The following is a 23,965-nucleotide window of genomic DNA, read 5'->3' as shown; positions in this document are numbered from 1 at the left end:
TTTTATTTTTAAAAGAATATAAACGCTGCCAATAATAATATTTCACTTTGTTCAGTTTATAAAATTCAAAAAATTATGAAATTTAAATTTTAAACAGTTCTTTGGTAATAGGGAATCATATTCTGCAAAATATTCTTGACGCTCCAACTTTTAAATAAATAAATAAACGTTTTTATCATCTGCATTCAAATCTGACCGATTTATTAAGTTTTGAATATTAGAACAATCATGCTCATTATCTAGGTCAATCACTCTTGAGAAACTCTGGGAGATGGTTAGTTTTTTTGAGACGATCGATGAAGTGAACTAAAATCACCCGTTTTTAAAGTATAGTGATATTGAAATTTTCAAAAATCGGTTTAGCTTTAACGTTTGATTTAGTTTATTGGAGTGCAAGTCTTTTTATTTAAAATACCAGCATTTTAAGAATATTTTGTTAAATATGAATCACAGGCCAGAGGATATATGCAAAAATTTAAAATTCGTAATTCATCAGCATGTAAATTTATATAAAATATAATTATTTATTTTATTTAGACCATTTGTTAACAGATGTATGCTTAGTATTAAAGTTTTACAAATTAGCTGTTCTGCTCCGATTAGAGTAGATATCTTGCACATATAAAACCATATTTGCTTTAAATAAAACTGTTTATCTGAATTAATAATATACACATTGTAAAAAAATCAAAGAAAACGTTTCCTTACTTGCTTTTCAAAAAATATCATGTTTCATATTTATTTCATTTCTTACAGACACGTGCTAAAAATCACACCCTTGATTGTTTAATTTGCAATAACAGTTGATTTATTTTTTAATTTTAGCTTTTGTCAATATAATGGCAACACCTTGATAAAGTTAATTTTTTCCCATTAACGTGCATCGTGTCCTTGCAGCTTAAATTTTACTTTTATTTTGTGTAAAACAAATTTTTGAAAAATATAATTAAATTATTTGTTAAAAAAAATCATTAAAAATAGAAATATAATTTGTTGGTTAAAACATTAGTATCATTGAAACAATTATTTTTTGAACTTCAATTTGATGTAAAAATCAATTTTGTGCTGCAATATCTTCGGAAGTTATAGCTGAAAAACGCCAAAATTTCTCTTACTTTTTAATTAATTAAAATTCTAATCAAAAAAAAATAGCTCCGAGATGCATATTTTCGGCCTCCAAGGTATATACGTGCCAAATTTGGTAGCTGTAGGTCGAACGGTCTGGTCTGTAAAGTGCCAACACATACATACACACACACACACACTGAGCTGTATTATAAGTATAGATTAATATATCTGCATGATGCAAGTGTAAATTCTGATTTAATGCCTGTGTAAATTCTGTGATGGAAGCTCTCTCTCTCTAACAAACAATGCATTTCAATAGATAAATGAAACATTTTCATTAGAAACTTTATTAAGGCACAAATTAAAGATATTTCAATATCAACATTTTTTTTTTTCAATATACAGTATGATATATAAAATCATTTTCACACAAGAAGAAATGGCATTAAGTAAGAAATTTTACAGTTTTCAATACAACAGATTAAAGAAGTCTTTATGCATTAAATTCTTTGAATGCATTGAAGTGCTCTCTTGCAATGATGATCCTTTGGATCTGGGCTGTGCCTTCATAGATCTGAAACAGGAAATATTTATTCCAAAACCGAACTTAAAATTTCGTACAAAATATATTCTTTTTCAAACAATTAGTAAATAAAGAAACCAGAAAAGATCAACAAATTGAATCCAAATTTAGTTAAAATTTGCAATACAATTTCTTTTAAATTACATAGTATTACTTTTGATTAACTGAAATTTGAACTGAATATTTTGCTGTTTTAAAGAAAATGATAATTACATGGGAAACTAAAAGAAAACCAACCTGAAATATCTTGGCATCTCTCATTAGTTTCTCAACAGGATATTCACTGTTGAAACCATTGCCACCAAATATCTAAAATAAAACGGAAGATTGTTACATTTTGTAAAAGTATGACAAAACACACACACACACACACACACACAAAAAAAAAAAAAGAGGTAAATTCAAAAATAATTCTTTAAATAGCAAATATGAAGTACATTTCAATAAAAGTTTCTATTAAATAAGTATAAAATAATTTTTTTTTTTTTCGTTTACGTCTATACAATTGAATGGAGCAACATCCAAGCATTGAATCTCGGTGCTGTATTTATCATTCCTCCAAAAGGTTTTAAAAAAATCATTCAAGATAAATTAAATTTAATAAATGTGAATTAAAATCAATGAATTTACATAAAAGTTTATAAAAATTCAAAAAGATTATTTTACGAAAAAATTTCACTTACCTGAACAGCATCTGTAGCACATTTATTAGCAACATCTCCAGCCAGAGCCTTGGCAATCGATGCAAAATAAGTGTTACGTTGACCATTGTCCCTTTGCCAAGCAGACCTCATCCAAGCCAGTCGGGCTGTTTCGATTCCAATAGCCATTTCAGCCAGCATAAACTGCACAGCTTGGTGCTACAAATAACAATGTAAACAACCTTTTACATAACATTTATCACAGAAACAAAAGTACTGTTCTTTTTTTACAGAAATTACCAGACAACATATTTGCACTGTCAATAATTATGTGAAGGAATGAAACACAGAATAAAGCATATGACATGAATTTTGATGACAAATTTTTTTTTTTCATGACATTCTCTCAAATACAATGCATGTAGTGTATGCACAATAAAATGCGTAATGCTAGAAATTCTAAAATAACTGGCTTTGCTGTGTTGACATGTTTGAAGAAATAAATCACATTTTAATACAATTTAATATAAATCACATTTAATAAGACAAAATGAACTGGTGATACATATATATAATGGAAATAATAATAAAAAAAATCTATTTGATGTACCCTGTTCAAATTTATAAACATATGAAAAGAAACTTATGTTCATTAACAAATAAATATTAATGATATTCATAATACATTTGTAGGCATCTTGATGTACTTTATTTTGTAAAAATATTTATAAAGTAAGAAAATAAGGCAGGTATACTCACAAGAGCTACTTTTCAAAAGATACAACTTCAAAGTTAGATTTATTATAAAATCGCTTTATTATATATACATAGCGAGCATGAAATTCAATCAGCCACATTATAAAAAACATAAGATACATGTATATAACTGGCTAGTCCATTTAACTGCGGTTCTTAAACAAAATTTTATATGCCATACATCAATATATCACTAGCACATAGTAATTGTTTGAACACCGATCCTAGTAATAAAAGAAGTGTGAGATAGCACACAAAAACAGGATAGCATCATGTCTCACAGTATATATATAGATATATATACTGAAAATGAATAATTTGACGAGCGACACTATTCAGAGCAGTAAAAATGCTTGATCTATTCTGATATTGAAAGATTGCAGAGCCATGTTAAAAAGTATTTTCTATTTCAATGTGATGCATAGTTCAATGAAGTAAAAATTTAGGGTCAATCCTCTGCAGTTCTAAATGATTCAATTAAAATCAAGAGAAGTTACTAGGTTTTTGATTTATCATTTATTTAATATCAGCATTTTTTAGACTATATCCTTTTATTGACAAAAACAAACAAACAACAATAAAAAAAAACCCCATCATTGTTTGTCACATCATGCAAAATAAAAACAAAAATGTTCGATTTTTTTGATTCATTTAACAAGAATAAAATTAATTGAGAATAAAATTTAAAATTGTGATCAGATGATGTCTAAGATAAAGAGGTGGCCATATAGTTCTGAGTACAGCAGACAATAGTGTTAACGGTCTTTTATTTAATCCTGAATAAAGCAATTGCAAATCGTAAAATTCTGGAGACTTACACACACAATGAAAAATAGCCTTGTGACTACAATGTAGATCTGTATAGCATCTTTTTTTTTTAAATCTAAAACTCTTCTTTTTTTTTTAATACTTACCCCATGAATGCACTGTCAATGTGTCTTATGGTTCATATGGGAAGGCAGAAATATAAAAAATTAATACCTGCTTTTTCTCCCCCCAATTAACATTTAAGAACACAACTAATATTTAAAAAATAATTTCACACTTTTGGAAGGTTATTCTGATCAGGCACTCTTAATCATGCATTCATAGAAATAAGAACTGGATGCTTATGAGGCATCCAATTCCAGTCTTTATAAATGTATAAAAATACATTTGCATGATAAAATGAATAGCTTTGTGTTGCATTTAGACTATTTCGTTCTGGAAGCATGATTAGTCCCTTAAAAATATATCCCTTAAAAATATACCAACTTCTGTAAGCAAAGCATTTGCATTGAGGAACATATACAGCCTTGCAATATATAAATCGTGTAACAAATGTGTAATTTCATGAAAACTCACATCAGCAATTTTGATTCCAAAGGTCTTCCTCTCCAAACTGTATTTTGTAGCTTCATCAAAGGCTCTCTGGGCCAATCCAACTGCAGAAGCTGCAACCTAAAAGTGAAGTAATTTACTTTGTAAAAATAATATTGAAAGTTTTCTACAAAATGAAGGACTATTTCCATCAGTTCAACATTTTTAGTGGATATTTGAAAATATAGAGGCTAATTGTTCAGAGAATACAATCCTTTCAAAGAGTTCTTTCTTTCTTTGATTAATTGCACATAATAATAATGCAGATCTCTTGCTTGTGTTTATATGATCAGTATAATAATTGATACTTCCCTATATCTAAAATATTTAGTATTATCGTTATTTTTCTTTTAAAATAAAAAAAGATGAATAAAACTTACAAGAATTACATATTAGATATCAATTTTGTTGTCATCAAAAAAAAAATGTTATGCATTTAAATTTCAGAATTTTAATTTGGAAGCTATTGATAGTTATAAGCAAGTTTGCTTTTTTCTCGATTTTCATTTCTGCCAGCTTTTTGAGTTCAATGATTCTCTGTCTCAGCTCTCCTAGGTAGAATTTCCTTATACAAATAAAATGCAGTTGCAAAAATTTTATACTAAGTGTCATTACTCGTGTCTTTTTGGAAGCATTAACAATCCAATTTGTTCATTAACACATCACAAATAATTTAGAAAATATTTTTAAAAGAACATAAGTTTTATATATGTATTACATTTCAACAATAAATTTCCAAGTAATTTTTATTTATGCTAGCATGTTTTTAACAATAAAATAAGATATATAAGTTCTTTTATAAAATTTAATATGTTTTATTTTAATCTAAAGTCTACTTCAAATATGTCCTTTCATTTCTAACTGAAAAGTTTCCAACATGATGTCCCCCTTCTCCTCCTTAAAAAGAGTAAAAGTTTCCATTACTTAATAAAAGAAAAAGCTTATTTCATAAGTTAGTATTAAATATTCATTTAGAAAGTCCATGGTAAAAGTTTTTATCTTCTTCAATGACTAATGATGAATAAATACAATGCTAACATAAAATTTGGTTGCAAATTAAAATTCTAAAGTTCAGATTAACACAGGTTGAATATGGATATTTTTTTTCAATCTGTTTATTTAATGAGGACAATATCAGACATAATATCATTTTCATTAAATTTTTATTACACCTAACAGGTTTATTAAGTGTAAATGCTTTAATGATTTCAGTTTAAACATGTATTAGTTTCATACCCAGAACTGATCATCAACATAATTTAAAACAAAGACCAAACAAACTAGGCTTTGTTTGGTCTTTGTTTAGCCACAAAGATTGTGCCCTTCATCTTTTAGTTACAACTGTGCTAATCTTGAAGCACGGAATTTTAAAATTTAGAACTACCTATGGGATGTCCATGGAATAGAGTAATCATCAATGGGATTTTATCAATAGCAGTATAAAGATTAAAATTTCATCTCCTTCTATATTTCAATCAGTCGATTATATCAGCCAAATGTCATCCTTAGCTTAAGTAGCCGCATTAAGTTCAATGGTACATATGATTCCTTCAGGAGCCATTCTAGATTCGGTCTAATTTTCAATAGTTTAAAAACATAATTTTAAGAAGTCTGTATCTAAAATATATATAATGTTTAAGTTCCATATTAAAACATCCTTATAATCACTTAATAATTACACATCTAATAACTTTTCTGAATGCAAACAGTTAGGAACTCTGACTTTAAAGAAGAATGCAGATCCGATGTATGCTCCCCCCCCCCCGCCTTATTTTATCCGTAGGTATGTTCAAAAAGTTTAAGAAAATTTAAAATAATTTTCAAATATAAATGAATTATTACATTTCAGCATAATAAGCAAAAAATATCATGTGATCGGCCAATCAGAACGTTTCACCCAATTTAATTACGTTTAGCGCATGCGCAAAGCTTGTGATTGTAGGCATTCCGAACTTCCAGTGACGGGCAAGATAGAGTTTTAACTATTTCAATAAGATAGAATGCCGATTCACAGTTACCTATTAACGTCAAATTACAACTCAAAACATAACATTCCAATAATTCCACAATTAACAATTCCATGCTACTTTCTCTTCGGCTTCAGAAGATTTTGTTCAAAGATGCAAGGGTCTTCAATTTTGAAGAAGTTTAGCAAATATAGTCGATCAATTCAAATATAGGAGGGGCACTGAAGAAGACTTGTAATCCGCATTTACATCTTTGTATGACCGACAGCAAAAATGCATAGGGTAATTACTTCGAAGGAAATATCATTAATAGCTTTTATCTCTATTCATTCTTTAGTAATAAAATAAGTTTCGGAATTTTTTGAACACAGGAGGATGTAATGAAATAATGCGCTATTATTTTGTATTCTGGGAAACCAGAGCATTAACCCTTTCACCGTACTCTTTTATATGCGAAAATTAGTTTTTCTTCTGTTTTTCGCAGCATTAGAACAAACAAAAATAAAAACAAAATCAAACAAGTAAATATTTACAAAGCGTTTTAAACGTTTAAAAGTTTTAAAATGTAGAAAAATGATTGTAGCGCGCTCCGGCCGCCCCGCAGAAGTTTCATTTGAACGCGCTTCTTGCGTACAACCGACCACCCCGTCACTACTGAACGTAGCAGTATCGACAGGATTTGTTGTGGGCGACTGCTATCTTGAGCATTGTCCATCCTTGCATTGACCGATTTGTCAAACTGACATTCTCCTCGAGGTAATTGGCCACAAAGTGGTCAATTACTGCTCTTCTTCCTTATCTACAAACTCTCAAAAATTATCGATTATTAAACACTCTAGTTGGTAAAAAACTGACAATTTTTGACATCATGTCCTTCAGAGTTTTAAGATTACCTGGTACCATCAGCACTGTACTTAAGTCATTATCTATAATTTTCAGATTTTTTCTTAACTCCGAGACATTTGAACGCGCTAGACGCGTTACGGATGACGAAGAGGTTAATAAGTCCTCTGCCTGCTGTAAGAATTTGCAAATTTAAGCGCTACTTAATTCAAATTTAAAAATTACAATTGACTTAAATACATAAAATATTGAAGCTTACCGGAGGTCTTGTCTTATCAAAGGCTCCCATGGCTATCTTGAAGCCTACGCCTTCAGCCCCCAGCACGTTCTTTGCCGGCACCTCAACATCCTCGAAGGTGACGCCGCAAGTGTTGGATGCTCTTTGTCCCATGTTCCATTCCTTGCGTCCCTTTGTAATACCTTTGGTGTCTGCATCCACAACAAATCCCGTGAATGCCTTACCCGCAGAGACCTTGGGGTCCGGGTTGGTGCGCGCCAAGACGAAATACCTGAAAATTGAAACAAGAATCGATGCAAGAAAGACATTTGTAAAGTACAATTCAAACAAAAGAAGATTAATGCTTTTAAATAAAACGCAGTCGGGGAAAAAAAAAGACTATATGTAATCAAAAATTTATGAACTCTTAATTGTCAAAGTCACACTAGCATTCAATATATTTCTATGCTTCTTTACGAGAAATTCACAACACGTATTTAAAGCAATTTAGTAAGATGCATAGTTTGAATGCAACTTTGACAATGCATTTTCAATAACTAAATGCATAATCTTCAACCGTGATATTGATTTTTCGTACACGAAAGTAGACAGAGAAAATATCAGTATAGTTAAGAAATTCTGTCACAAGATTTTGATTAATCTCCACGTTTTAAACTTTCAAAAATCTAAAAAAGCCATTTTTACTTTTAGGTATATATTTGTGGAGACCGCTGTATCATTACCCACTATTCAATATGGTCAGCAAGAACTTGATATTTCTTTCTTAACTCGAAAGAACTACTTCAACTTGTTCTTTTAATTCTTTCTTGTTTTGTTCTTTTTGTATAAAATAAATCTACTCTTGTTAAAATTTCCGCAGCGTTTCTTGAAGCTCTGAACATTTTAAATGGAGGAATCATTCCATATCCTCACATATTCACAAATATAAAGTATTGGAATCATCAAAAAAAAAAATTGTTAGTGACTTTTGATAAATCTACATCCTTTAGATTTATTCGAGTACTTTCAGAGCATTCCAAAAATGCGTTTTTGGAATTATGTCTATCTGCCACTGTGATTCAAAAATCTCCGCCAATAGGATATTTGCAAAGATTTTTTTTTTCATCTAGTATTTCCTCATGAGAAGATAATAATTGTGTATACTTAATGAGGAGAATAAACAGTCTGTATGCCATTTGGCAAACAGCAATCAAAAGTATTTTTCATATATCATTTGTTATATTTTAGATAGATAAGGCGGTAATTCAGAAAGCCGAAAACTCTGGAGCTGAGAATAAATATATATGGAATTCCTGCAGTATTAGTGTTTTGTCATATGAAGCAGTAATTTCAAAAATAGCACTTTGACATTCTAAATTAAAACAAATTTCCGAATGTAACACACAAATAATGCGAATATCATCAAATAAGAGAGAACATATCAGCTAACCAGTTTGCGACACCTCCATTAGTGATCCACATCTTCTGCCCATTGATGATGTACTTATCTCCTTTTTTCTCTGCTCTGGTTTTGATGCCTGCAACATCAGATCCAGCTCCAGGCTCGGTAACACAGTACGCCTGGAATAGACAGCAGACAAACGAATTAAAATTATTTTCTGCGCTTATAATACACGAAAGATGATATTTAACTCTTTGTATACGTATATTGTACTAGTATATGATATTTAACTCTTTGTTAGGTATAAAAGATAAAAACTTTACTTTTTGTTAATGTCCAATCAGGAGACAAGAACTGGCTATCGTATAAACAGGTTCACTGTTTCCCACAATGAACGTCATGCTTTGGGCAATTCTTAAGTGCTTTATTTTTTTTTTCAACATAAAGCTATTTTTTTATGGATGCCCGAAGTCCCTTTTGATCTTAAAGCAAACAATAACGGAGACGATTTTGGAAAGAAAATATCGTGCAAAAATGCGAATGAAATTTAGTATGTATATAAAAACATACCTCTTTCTGTTTTCAAATCTGATATTTACCAATACTTTTAATGCAAATATCACAATAACATACAACATTTAATTCGAAGAATGTTCGAATTATCGTGTCTGCATTCACAGAAACATATTTTCTTTAACTCAATTAAGTCTAAACTATTAAAATTTATCAAAATTTTGTTAAAAAAATAATTACATTACTTTATGTAGAATTTGCATGCAAGAACAAATATTCGTGATATTTTGTAGTTATTATCTCTGAAGAAATATCTAGTTTTAGAATTTTTAAAATCGAAACATCAAAGAGTATTCACAAGGCGCTTACTACACAGATGAAAGTTTATGGCTATTATTCAGCTCATAAAATCTGATACCGGAATGTCATATGTCAAAAAGTGATAAAATTTCATGACAATCTGTAAATACAAAAATGAATTGCAACGATAAAAGAAGCTTAAATAATCGATAGTAGCGTGACCCACCAAACGAGAGAGCAATAAAGGCGGCTTTGTTCAGATACATCGTAAACAATGAGTATTGAACTGTGTCAGATTATGTTTATTCAAGCGTCACAGATGAACTGGAGGGAAATAGAAGATGGTTTTACAAACAATAGATAGTGACAAGTGATTGCTGCAAAAATTTTTCAGTCTTGCCGAAAATAATGTCTTGTTTGCAATTAAACAATGGACACAACAACTTAGAACAAAAAATAAGTTCAAATGTGCTAAAGTTATAACAAAAATCATTATTTTATCGTCTGTGTTTTCTTAATGCCATTTTGTTGTCATTTATGCATGAATTTAACAAATTCATAAAATTTTTATCAAAATAATACAAAGTGAGATATACTTCTTTTAAATCTGAAACAAGAGAATATTTTTGAAATATTAATTAAACATTTTTTAAAATTAAAATTAAGGTCATATTATTGTAAAGCCAACTCCACAATAAAACATATCACTAATATTTAAATAACAAATAATTGATAAAAATCCATTGATTGAATAATTTTTTCATAATTTTAAATAATTTAAAAATAGTTCAAATGCATAATATGTTCCAAAGTTATTGTGAGAAGCTTTGAAATTAATTTTTAAATAATTAACTTAATAATTTATTAACTTAATTATTTTTAAATAATAATTAATTTTTAATAAACTAAAAATTAATTAAAATTATGAAAAAGTCCTTATTTTGAATAATTACAGTAAAAAATATAGCTAAGCGATACATTCTTTTAGATTCCTACACTGTAGTGAGTTTTGAATCATTTTTGCATAAATAGTTAGTTAACATGAAAATAATATAATAAAAAGCATTTTTTTGACCTCGTTGATTAAAACTTGTTCAATATGAGCTTTCATCCAACACGCGATTTATGTGGGCTGCGAGTTTCTATATTTTCTGTATATTTCATAAAATAAGCAAGTTGGTTAATTCAATTACATTACTTATATTGCTACATCTAATCACGTTTCAGCTTTGTAGTAAATGAATTTTAATTTATATGCAAAGGTGGCATTTTAATATCAATTAAAAAAGTCCACTAATTTCATAAAAAAGTTTTTTTTAAGTAGTTTAAATCTTGAATCAGACACATTCAAACATTTAATAGTCAATTCAATCATATTAATTTTACTCTTCCTTCGTGTAGCTTATAATCACAATTTTTAAGTACTAATAGAGTCAAAATAAATGACAACCATCGACAACCCTATAATATTGTAATGTTCTGGGGATCAACAATCTCACGCATATCGCAAGGTAAGAAATTTCAGTTACTAAAAAACACTATATTTTCATTACGCTTATAGAGACATTTTATAATTTTTGCCATTCTTGAAAATGACAACTTTTTTTTCTTCAAGTTTCATAATTTTCTAAAGTTTATTCATCATATTCCACTCTCACAGCAGCACAGATGATCTTTCAATAGTTCCATTTATAGTTATACTAGTCGTCGATCAACTGGCTCGCTGGGAATATTGGTTGGTTATATTTAATTTCAAATAAAAAATTTAGGAATAACACCTTTTCCACCCAATTGTTAGATATTAAAAACTTGTTATTTTAATTGCCTTACGAATGATCAGTTTATTGTGTAAAAAGAACCCTAAATATCGGGCTCATATATCCTCTAAATTTTGCGATATTGTATACTTCACTTTTTATTCGTCTTGTAAACTTCCCTCATATTAAACAGAATCCTTCTATAGATTTCAAAAATGAATTTAAATTAAGCAATTAAATATTTGATGAAACAATGGGAACAGTTTTAATTTCAGGGCAACTATAAAATCTACTGGTAAAAATTAGGCAAAAAAAAAAATATCGTAAGAAATTGTCGAAATTCAGTAAAAATTATCGATTATTAAACAAACGTCCCAAAAAAGACAATTTTTAAAATTTTGAAATGGTGTAAAATTAATTTTTGTGAGATAATATCTTGGAAATGATGGCAAAGAAACGACAAATTCAAATAATTTTTAATTAGATGAAATTCTAATAAAGATTTCAAGAAAATCGCTCCGAAGTGCACATTTTCATTCTCCAAGGTATGCATGTCCGAAGTATGGTAGTTGTAGGCCAAATGGTTTGACCATAGAGCTCCAACATAAACATCTTTTTATTAGCATAGATTAATTGCTTGAAATTCTCTATGTCCACAGATTTTGTAAAGTTTTAAATTAAATATAACTGCAAAAAATTTAATGATCACTTCAAGAAAATTTTAGTTAGATGAACATTACGCCAATCATTGCATTTTATCCCCAGCTGTTTCATTTCCCACTTAAATTATAAGTATTAAATCATTTTAAATATCGACATAGTAATTGAATACAGTTTCTAATGAATTTACAACTGCTATGTTGAATCGTTTCTATTGAAACATAGACATACATACAATTCAATCTGAATTGAAGTTATTAAATAAATTCCCATCTATTTTGAAACTCAAATTGATGGTAATGATAATTGCAAAGCATGGTGCTTTCTTTTGCTCCTCTTGCCATGGCATTCATTCAATACAACATTATTCATTCAAAATTTGAATTCTAAAACTGTTGCCAAAAAAAGTTCAAATAAAAAGTAACAGAAAATATAATCGGATGATCTTTTCATTTAGTTTATTTTATGCATAATTTGATCATTCATTTTGTTGCTCAGACAACACAGAAATCGCAGTTTGATTATTATATTCAGTAACAAAGTCTTTACTGACTTTTAAAAAGAACTCGTTTTGAGAAAAAAAAATATTTGGACCCATACATTTATTGCATAAAAATAGAGATAAAAAATATTCAGCAAATTTGTACAAAAGAAGTAAAAAATATCATCTGCCTTTCGACAGTTAATATCCATTCTGTGTTGAAATGGTATGAGGCTTAATGCTGCTTCGAGAAATGGAATAGGTAATTTTGAGACATGATTAAATGACTCAAAATTAAAAATAGGAACCTGAATCAAATTCCATTCTCCAAATCTACATACTATATCAACATGCAGACTCTTTGTTAACAATATTGAATATAACATGCATTTGACAAATACACACCTCTTTTTTAACTGGAATTAGGCACTAATCAAGTGATTGTCAGATTTACAAGCTGAAATTTTTATATTATTCTACAAAGACCCTAAATCTTGGAGTAGAAAATAATATCCAATTGATTGATTTTGAGTAGAATAATTAAGTACATACACTGTGTAACCATCTACTAAGTTCTCAAATTTTACATCTTTATAATCTACTTTTGCAGTTCCATTTAATTTTCTGTTTCAAAGGTACAGAAGTGCAATTTTGGTATAAATCTCGTAATATTGAACTGTGATAAGATAACAGAGGTTCTGAACCACCATACCTATTGTTAAACGTCCATGATAATTTAAAATGAACCAGATTAATAGATAATGCTTTCTAACATATTATCATACTGTAAGATTTTGGATTAGAGGTTCAAATTCCCCTATTCTTTTTTTGTTGTTGTTTGTTTGTTTGTTTATGAATTTAGACTAACAAATAAAAAAGGAATGTAAAACAAATAATTAAAAGTAATTATGACATTAATAACATAGATTAAACATTTTGCATATTTTAAACAAAATATAGTGATTTTTGAGTTTACAAAAATATTAATAATTAACTGAGTTGCATTCTATGCTCATTAATTAGATGGCACTTTATGTTTTGGGAATTTCTGGAATACAGATTAAACTAGAGTCCATGGAAGAGATTCCAGATATTGATAGATTCCAAATAACTTTTGTGTTGCATTATAATGTCCATGAAAGACTTAATTTCAAATCAAAATTCCTAATATGAAAGAAACATCAAGAATATAAAATGTTTTAGACTTGATTGCATAAGTTGTAGTATTTTGTAATTAATGCAAGACCCAATTTAGAAATTATTTGTTAATAATAAACTAAAAAAAAATGTAAAATTTTCTTAGTAATACCAGATCTAATGCAATATTTAGATTGATTGTTCACAATTCTCCTATTTTCAGTAAAACTACATAAAAAGGAAAACACTGTAATCAATTAAGAAAAATCAAAATGAAAGAATATTGGGATTAAATTAAAATTAAAGAACACAAAAAGAAATTCCATGGAAATAAAATTAATATTATTGCAAAAACTTTTTTGAATTTTAAAGTAGCACAGAAATGGTTTTGTGTAATAAGTAACAATATTGAAATTTTGTCTGATTTTTAATTAAAAATTTTACAGGTTACGAAAAATTCTTTCAAAGTGAATACCTACTACATAAGAAATAATTAATCTATGCAAAAACCTTTCCTGTAGTATGTTTAGAATGATTTTGTATCATAAAAGTTACAGAAACATTATTATAGAATATGATAATTAACATTGTGAAGTTAAGTGATATTCAGTTAAATTATAATTAAAGGGTTAAAAAAAGATTCAGTGCCATTAAAAAAGTATAGCTTATTTTATACAGAATTTTTTTTTTTTTTTATAAATGTAGAGTAAAATGCGAATATATAAAAATAAGAATAATAAAATAAAAAGTATTTTAAAGAATATATATATTTTTTAATTTTTGAATTAAAAGTAGAAATAACTAACATTATTTATATTGCTAGTCATTTCTTTTCATTCCATTCAGATATTGAATTATATGACAGAATTCCAATTCAATTGTTCATCAAAAAATAATATATTTTTTTATAGATAAAACAAATATAAAATGATAAATCATGAGCCTGTATTGAACTATGTTCTTTAGATAAGGAATAAGATAACCACATATTGAGAAATAATCAATAGAATTAAAATAAAATGGAGTGGAAAAAAATCTTTAAATCTATTATCTAATCTCCATAAACTTTATATTAGAATATTAGATAATGTAAGTTATTTGCAGAATCATCTACTTGAATGATAGGAAATAAATACAGATTTAAAAAGTTTTTTTTCCTCTTCTTTATAAGTTAAAAATAATATAAATGTATTAAAAAATATTTATTTTTCACTTATTACTACTTAATATTTATTAACTTTTTAATATGATTTTTAAAATTAAATATTATATGAAATGCATTTTTAAAAAGATCAATGATAAGATTTAAAAAAGCAAGATTAAAAATAAAACAAAAATACTAAAATCCCAAAAAGTTTTATGTGCTTACCATTCATATATTATTTTATCAACAGTACTGTTATTTAAAACTTCATAAATTCAAATAAATTTACAAAAACTAAGGCAGAGGTTAAGGATGGCTAGAATGCTAAAATGCATTTATATTGATTAAAATTTTTAATGATTAAAATGTAAATTAATTTAATTTATATTTTTATTAGTATTAGTGACATAAACAGTATGGGTTCTACACAATTTTTAAACAGCACCTTTTGAAAAATATTAGGCCTAATTTAAAAAGAGCAACTTTTCTTGTCAGTATTGCTTTAAGAGGACTGTTTGCTATGGATTTTTATTTCTTTATTCAGAGTCCCTTTATTGATCATGAAGTACTTTCAACAGATAATAACAGTTTATAAATCACAGAAGATGCCACATACATTGCAAATATGATATAGAAGCCATTCAGATTGGATAAGATAATAAATAAACTTATGCAAATATTTTCCATTTTATATTCAGTTTAAAAATTATATTTAAATTAACAAGCTCTTCATTTACTTAAATATTTTAAAGCAATTAAAAATTTTACAGAGAAACAATGATTCAACTTTATTAGTCCAATAAAACATGTAGTAACCAACATATTTTTGAAATGTTAATTACTTGAATTTTCTATTATGAAAGAAAAATTTTATATTTAATAAAGAGCTGTGTTAAGTATTGAGTCTGCTTATGTACTTCAATTTAAAATTAACTTTACTTATTATCAATTGAGATTCCAGCTGTTACATCAGAATTTTGCATTTTTGCAGTTTGGTTTTTGACATATAACATCTTGATTTAACAGTGATGATAGAGAAATTTCAGACTGATTTAAAGTGCTTATTTTGGTAAGTGTTTCAAGCAATCCTTTTAAAAAATAACATAAGACCAAAAGAATTGATAGCTTTTAGAATAATCCATTTATAATTTATAAAATGTTATAAATTATAGATTGAGCTCTCTTCCACAACTGATTTCAAATTTGAAAAAAAAAAAAAAAAAAAAAAAAGTCAATCTCTAAATTTCAAACACATTTAATCCCCCCCCCCCAAAAAAAAATAGGAGAAATTATTTACAAGTATGAAAGAAAACATTTTCATGATTCTGATATAGAAGGGGCTAAGAAGACAAGTTTGTAGAAGGTCATAAATTTAGAATATCGAAAAAAATGAATTATTGAAATAGTCGCATTTGATAGAAATAGATAAAAGATTACTTACACACATCAAATTTTCTTTTACTACTCGCCCCAAATACTCTTTCTTCTGTTCTTCATTTCCAGCCAAAAGAAGTGGAGCTTGCTGCAGAAAAAAAAATGTATACTTGATGACACAAATCTTAAAATAAATGTCAATTTATTATAGGTATGTTACCATTGAAGTGTGAAATTCGTTATTTCATAGAATAACTAGGAATTTCATGAAATAACTAGACAAGTCAGACAAAGTATATAATTATTGAATTCTGCAATTTATCTAGGTATTTTACAAAATAATGATTGCTTGATCATTAAAGTATGAAATAAGGCACTTGAAAGTTTTTTTAAGCAGTTCTAGTTGCTTTTAGTCAGTTCTGAACTGCTTATAGCTGCTTTGCAATGACATGTGTGTATTCTTCATTCCATTGCTTTTAGATGTAAAATTTAGACAGTGTATTTTTAACTAATGTTAGAAATATGTGCAATAATAAATTATAACATCTGCTTTCCTTATTATTTATCAATAAAACATCGCAATAGGGATAAAATATATTTTTGAGAGATTTTAGCTATTTATGATCAATTAATTTATAAAATAACTTTAAAATTCTTTATTTTTCACTTGAATGGTTTATCATTAGTTATTTCATAGAATAACTAGTTATTACATAAAATAACTAGGTAAAATATAAAATTTTTCTTTTATATACATTAATTGACTTGTGAAATACCTAGTTATTCTATGAAATAACTGAATTATACACTTTAATGGTAACATATACATTAAATAATAATTTGTTTTATATATATTTAATGTTCAAAAGCAACTCAAATTCAGAAGAAAAGTAAAAATGAAAAGACCTTTAAAAACCTACAGAAAACATTCACTTTCGAAGAAATACACAGAAGAAATTAAAGTAATGAATCAGTTCAGAATAGTTTTCCCAAGAATAAAATTCTCAATTCAAATGCCTAAACCGAATTTTTCTTTCCTCAGAACATCCTATACTACAGAATGATTTCACAATGAGTATAAAATATGATTTTAAAATCATGGAACATAATTTTATGGTAGGTTAGGAATGGAGAAACAATTTTCATAACAGAACATGAAGGTTACAATTTTATGTCAGTGAATCAAGCAACAGAAACAAATGCACCACATACAGTGAACAAAACAGAATTAATGAACAACAAATTTTTAAATAGCACAGCACAGTTGCATCAATAATATACACATCATGTATAATAAATCATTTGAAAACTTAATTAAGCATTCCAAAGTTTTTTTTTTTTTTTTTTTTTTTTATAGCATAACACTTTTCAGTGTATATGTATAAACTTATGGCATTATTTACAACTGTACTGTTCATCTGTTATGAAATTATATCCATCCAAAAGCACGCCATTTTACATTATCAAGTGTATTGATTTCTTGTACTCAATTCATAAAGAGCCCCTAGTTACAATTATAACTCCATGTTCCATTGTAAAATGAATTATTTCTCATATGCCTGACCTCCTTAACAGGAGGTTAGGCATAACTCAGGCATGACAATAACTTTAAGAAGTTATTTTAAAACCACCCTGTATAAAGAAAAGAAGTAGATTTTTCACATTGTACAAGAAACTCTTTCTAATCTGCCACTGCCACTAGTCTGATGCACTTTTCGGAACATGTTTGATGACAAATCACACTTGAAACCTTCCCATTTTTAGAGCATGATTTTTCTGTCTAACATACTCCTTCTCAACACCTTAGTTTCTTCTCCTCACCCAGAAAAATGTATCACTATATAGATCAGAGTATCTATTAGGTTTTATCTAGTCTAAACTGTTTCTATAATCTGACCAGTGTCCAATCCTATATATATCGGTTTAGACAGAGTTTATTGTATTTATTTTTTTGTTGTGATTTGTATTATTGTCATGACTCTTAAAACTAATGCCTTAATTTTTGTTATAAATCTTTTGAAGATGATTTAACTAATTTAGAAATTATTTTATGTTACAAAATGTTTATGTAAGCATAATCCAGTCTAAATTTCTGGTTCAAAAACAAAAATCTACATATAAGAATTGGCAAATTTGAAATTAAATACTAAACTGCTATTGCCTTATATAACATTATTATTAAAAATTCATTCTGTACATTCAATAATTTATAACAAATCTTATATACATTCTAACTATTACATTCGAAACATTTCTGTTCTTCATATTTTCATAATGTATAATTTTTTTTAAAAACCAATTAATATTACACATTAGAATCATACTATAAATTTCATTAAAAATTTTTTAAATGCATGATAACTACCTTTAAGTTTAATATTTTATTTGCTTAGTCTGTATTATATTTGAAGTAAGTTAGAAGTTATCACATGAAAAGGACATTGAAAATAAGTAAAATTAATAATATGGCATCTTCAGAACATGTAAATACAGTATATTTACTTACAGCTAATCCATTGGCTTCAATAGCTGTTGCTACACCTGTGCATGCATAGGCAAGTTCTTCAGCTACAAGGCAGCCATCAAACACATTTAGACCAGTCCCACCTAATGAGAATAATAGCAAATTCACACTTTTGGTACTTTATTGAAGCATTGATTTATTAGTCAAGTTTTCAAAGACACAATGAAGCTCAATGATTTTGACCAGATTTTCTTAAACTATGAGGCATAAAATTTAATAAGATCTAGAAACTGACATTGGAGCTATAAATGATTTTTAAGGAATCTTTTTTTTTTCTTTCTTTCTTTTCAGATTCTGCAACATAGGTACATAAAAGGAAATATTAAAAAAATCAATTTGATTAAAATGTAGCCATATAAATATATTTTTCAGATGAATTTATTTATTATTTATTGCTATATTTAAAAATGCTTAAGAAATGTATATGCAATGCAGCTGTAAAAATATTTGTCTGCAAAGGATTGACAAGTATAAAAAGCACTACTTTAGATGGCCCATGGAAATCAATTCATATGATGCAGAGTTCTTTTTTTATTTATTTATTTCATTTACAGGTTTATAGAATTTAATTCTATTATCACATCACTAATTCCATTCCTTTGGCATAGTTAATCTGATGTATCTGTTATTATTACCTTGAAAATAGATTTGTTCCTTTTCTTTTGTAAAATTAAAAAATTTATTTATTATAAACTAGTGAGTAGAATATTCATTATCACTTAAGAGAATGTATTCTAACAAAATTACAAATTTCATATGAAAACTTTAAAATTTAATTTTAATGTCTTTATTACTAATAAAGGAGAATGTGAATGTGTTGCTGTTCTACAGGCCAGATAATCTTAACTAAAGTTACTAAATTTCCTACACATACACATCAAGAAGAAAAAAATATGCAACTAAGGGTTTTTTTTTTTTTTTTTTTTTTTGAAATTTTACAATTAAAAATCCAGCAAGGTAGTGGAAATTTTCTGAAATCCAGGAAATATTGTTTCACAAATCTAATTTGTACTACTACTTTAAAAATTATCTTTCTTAATTACTCCAATTTAATTGCCATTCTAAAATCACAATTAGTAATTTTGATTACTAATCAAAGTAACTGCATCATGATCATATATATATATAAAAAAATGAATAATATGTATTTTAAGCTGAAAATATGTATGCAACTCAATGTCACTATAATAGTGCTAGTGGAGTACTAAGGGTTAATGTTTTCCCTTTTCCACAATGTATAAATACTTTTTTGTTAAATTTACCATGTTAACAATGAAAATAAAAATAGTCATAATTTTCTAATAAAGGGATTAATTATATTACAAACATTAGAAAAATTCAAGATACTTACCATACTTTGTTGGGACTGAGCTGTTCACCAAACCAAGCTCCCAGGCTTTTCTAATGATTTCTTTAGGATACTATAATAAACTGACTATTAGTAAATGACTGATAACAAATATTTTATATCTAATGCATCAATTCTTTTCTTATTTTTCAAATCTTTATTTTATAGATAAGTGTAAATAAAATATATTTAGAGAAAAAAATTACTACAGTTATGCAATAATTTTTAAGATCAGAAAGCACTCTTTAAAAATGTAAAAATTTATTTTAAGGATTCTTAAGCTTTTAGCGATCATTTTTCTTAGAAGAAAAAAAATTTCATAGCACTATTACTGAGAAGAAAAATTATTAAAATGTCAGGAAACTATAATTATAGAGTGATTTTACATTTACCTACAGGAAAAGAGGCAGAATAGTGTTACAGTGAATTTCATTTTAAAGTGATGGCAGTATTAGCTTCAATTTATTTAAAATCTTATCAATCATTTTCCAGGAATCTACGAGTTTTAAATAATTTGCACCATTAGTTAGATTTCTATCAGCAAACCTCTATTTTTACATGTTAAAAGTAAAATTTGTTCCATTTTCCTAGTGATCCATTTGTTTGCAATGGATCACTAGCAAAGCCTGTTTTATCTTATCTAATATCCAATAAAAAAACTCTTCAACTTGAAATATTGTATTCATAGTTAAATTATTTTTATTCCTGAGTGGTGTTTACTTTATAATGAATAATACTTTAATAATAAAGCTTATTTAGTTTAATTTTTATCAAGCTGAAATGGATAACTTAAATTCACATTGAGAAGTCATTTTTTTTTTTTTTTTTTGTAATAAGTTATTTTAGATGATGTATAGTGTTACAGAATTAAATGAGATACAATGTTACCCATATAATTTATCCAGATCAGTAAATGTTTAACAAAGTAAATTTTATTACTCTTAATAATTTTACATTTAATTTTTAAAAAATTCCATGTAAGTTCGCATTTTTTTTTATAAGATGTTTACAATAATTCTTTACATTATTAACATTTTTCTTTTATAAAATTTGCTCATATTTTATTTCAACTATTTAAATATCAAAAATAGATTTAAAAAAAATAAAAGGTTTTATACCGAGAAAACATATGGAGGCTTTTGTATTCATTGTATTTATTCCAACATCTAAAACTATTCAATTATATGTAAACTTACCAAATGTATTTTATTTTAAGTGTTCTTAAAGACTCATTAGATATCAGTACATTTCAATTCAAATGAATTTTGATAAAACCCTATTCTTAATAATAAACCGTTTACTACTATAATATAACACTGTACACTGACAGTGGGTCCTGACAGAATATATATTATGTATTACATCCAAAATTATTAAATATTGGAAATAAATGCAACTCTTTTTAATTTTAATGACATCTAACATGTATGAGAGGTCAAAGACCTCATTAAGAACTTTGTTTACTTGTTATCACAGCTAAAAATAAACACACATAACACTGTGGAATAAAGTTCTCTACACATAGACATTGCTAATGCATAACTCAGGAAAGTATTTCCCCACTCCTTCTAAATTAGAATATAGTTTAAAATTAGTCAACAACATTATAAAGAATGCATTAAAAACTTTTATAATCAGTGATTCTGATAAGAAATTTTTATAAAGGGCCCATTCTAAACATTATATAAGATTATAAAATATCAAGTTGCAACAGTGAACAGTTTTGCTCCTACTCAAAAATTAGAATATAAATAAATGAAATATTAATTAATGCTAACTAAATAGATATTGAATTAAAAACAGTTAATAAGAGAATTTTAATAAAATCTTTTACAATGTGTATAATACAAGCAAATGCTAGAGTATCTTAAAATACAAAATGGTATGCGAGTTTTTCTGTTTTCAAAAATTCAAATTTCCAATTTATCCACTCCCAATTATGGTCAGCCCACAATTGAAAAAAGTCATGATTTATAGAATGAAAAACTTTAGGTCCTTTAGATACAATATAAAAATGAAGAATAAATTGAATATTCCATACCTCACCCTTTTTATCTAACTCAGCAGCCTTTGGCAAGATTTCTTCTCTTGCAAATTTTCGAGCCATCTGCTGGATTTCCTTTTGTTCAGGACTGAGTTCTGCATGAAAATATCATGAAATGAAATAAATATATATAAAGATTAAATAAAAAATGATATACACTTCTATACAAGTTATTAATATTAGAAATAGATTTCTCTATAACTCGCTAACATTTCTCTACCTGGAAAACAGATGAATGCTTGTTTAAAAATGGGGATTTTCAGATTGTTATAGCTTAGCATGCAGAATCTGATTTTTGCAACAAGTCAGAACAATGCACTTATTACAATTCTTTGTTTATCACTAGAATTATAAATATTCATTGACAATGAGTAAATATTTTTCAGTTTTCAGCCTTTTTTGAAAAGTTAGCAAACTTGATTTTTGTTAGCTCTAGCACAAATTTTATTACAACATTACATAAACATATGAAGTATGGAATTAAAATTAATACTGATTAAAATGATTTGGATTTCAAAGTTTGATTAAATTAATATCACATATCATGCATCAACTCTGCCTCATATATATCTCTTTGTAAAGTTTTAAAATCAACTTTGTAGCATCAAAAAAAAAAAAAAAATTGATAATAATTCAAACATTTTTATAAAAATTCATATTTCATCCATATGCATACAATCTTAAAACATGAAAATAAATCTCTTATCTTGTTTAGTACCGTTAATGACACGAAATTTATCCCCTTTAAATAAATATTTAAGAAATAAATTAATGAACAAAGTATTCAGTGTTATATAATCCAATCTAAATATAGTTTATAAAACTGACTCAAAATACACAGAAAGTGAATATATAAAATTTTGAAGATCTTGGAATAAAAAATAGAAATGTTCAGGAATTTTGAAAATTATCTTCGTTAAGGTAAAATTTTCAAATATCCTACCAAAGCAAAATCCTCCATTATTTTTGGTAGCAGCCTGAGGTTCCGCAGCAGAAGATAGCAATCTTAAAGGAACTTTCAGTAAACCATTTGGTCTCAAAACCTAAGAAAAATATCACAAAATTAGATAAGGAAAACTCCTATTAAGTGGAAGCGATTACCTAATCAAAATGCACATAACACGCATTTCCTTTCAAATGATCGGAATTATTAACTGGATATGTATACTCACTTTAGATATGTTCATGGTTAAAAATAACAGCTTTTCAAACTTTAAAATTAATAGTTTGGATTTTGCTTGTCCTCAGATTGATAGATAAAGCAGACAGCCCGGAGCAGAACTGATGAACTGTGTTGTCAGCTGAGCTGAAATTGTTATTTACAAACAGTGTTGCCATTCATCTGAATGCAATTTAACTAACTTCCCTTTTTGTTTCGTTTTCTAAAATTTGGTCGTGTTAATAAGGAACTGATCCCAGGGATCATCACAGAGAGCCAATTCAATCCATAACGAGACAGACTTAACATTGTTTTCCAAATACACATAATGAGTCCAAAATATAATCACGATGGTAGGTTTACATACTGTAGTCTTTAACACTTACGTTAAAAAAAGAGACATTAGTCAGGTATTATCGGTCCAGGTATAGTTGAATTATGCTCGATCTCTTCCAACTTAAAGAGGTAGATATATTCATGAAGTATATTACCTGTGATGCTGTAATTACCTTTTAAAACAAGCATTATCCTTTGACTGTCAGTTTGTACTTTGGATGCTACACGTTACTCGCAGTGATAGTCTGCGTGCTTGTTACAGTTCTTGAAAAAGTACCATACAACCATCCTGATACATACTTAGACTTTACAGAAGGTAAATTTAAAGGTAGTAGAATCAAATATATCTTTT

At 27.2% G+C, this 23,965-nt stretch overlaps 1 protein-coding gene across 1 annotated transcript; it reads right to left on the bottom strand.

The window, feature by feature from the left end:
- Positions 1 to 1,399: 1,399 nt before the first annotated feature.
- LOC129972324 (medium-chain specific acyl-CoA dehydrogenase, mitochondrial-like) lies at positions 1,400 to 23,448 on the bottom strand. The gene is made up of 12 exons (XM_056086420.1): positions 23,291 to 23,448; positions 23,062 to 23,161; positions 22,116 to 22,213; positions 20,078 to 20,147; positions 18,709 to 18,809; positions 16,270 to 16,350; positions 8,885 to 9,015; positions 7,477 to 7,726; positions 4,393 to 4,488; positions 2,335 to 2,511; positions 1,889 to 1,960; positions 1,400 to 1,642 (listed from the first exon to the last, which is right to left on the bottom strand). Exons 1-12 carry the CDS (start codon positions 23,303 to 23,305, stop codon positions 1,562 to 1,564), a joined length of 1,272 nt encoding a protein of 423 aa, XP_055942395.1. The 5' UTR covers positions 23,306 to 23,448; the 3' UTR covers positions 1,400 to 1,561.
- Between the last annotated feature and the right edge of the window lie 517 nt (positions 23,449 to 23,965).

This window comes from Argiope bruennichi, chromosome 6 (assembly GCF_947563725.1).
Source record: "Argiope bruennichi chromosome 6, qqArgBrue1.1, whole genome shotgun sequence".
NCBI lineage: Eukaryota > Metazoa > Arthropoda > Arachnida > Araneae > Araneidae > Argiope > Argiope bruennichi.
This window is presented reverse-complemented; position numbering and strand designations above follow the sequence as displayed.

Excerpts from the sequence above, each read along its gene's own strand:
- LOC129972324 (XM_056086420.1), bottom strand. Across the intron at positions 20,148-22,115 it reads AGTTAGATAAAAAGGGTGAG|TATCCTAAAGAAATCATTAG; the intron begins GTATGGAATATT and ends AGTTTATTATAG. Across the intron at positions 4,489-7,476 it reads TTGATAAGACAAGACCTCCG|GTTGCAGCTTCTGCAGTTGG; the intron begins GTAAGCTTCAAT and ends CTTCACTTTTAG.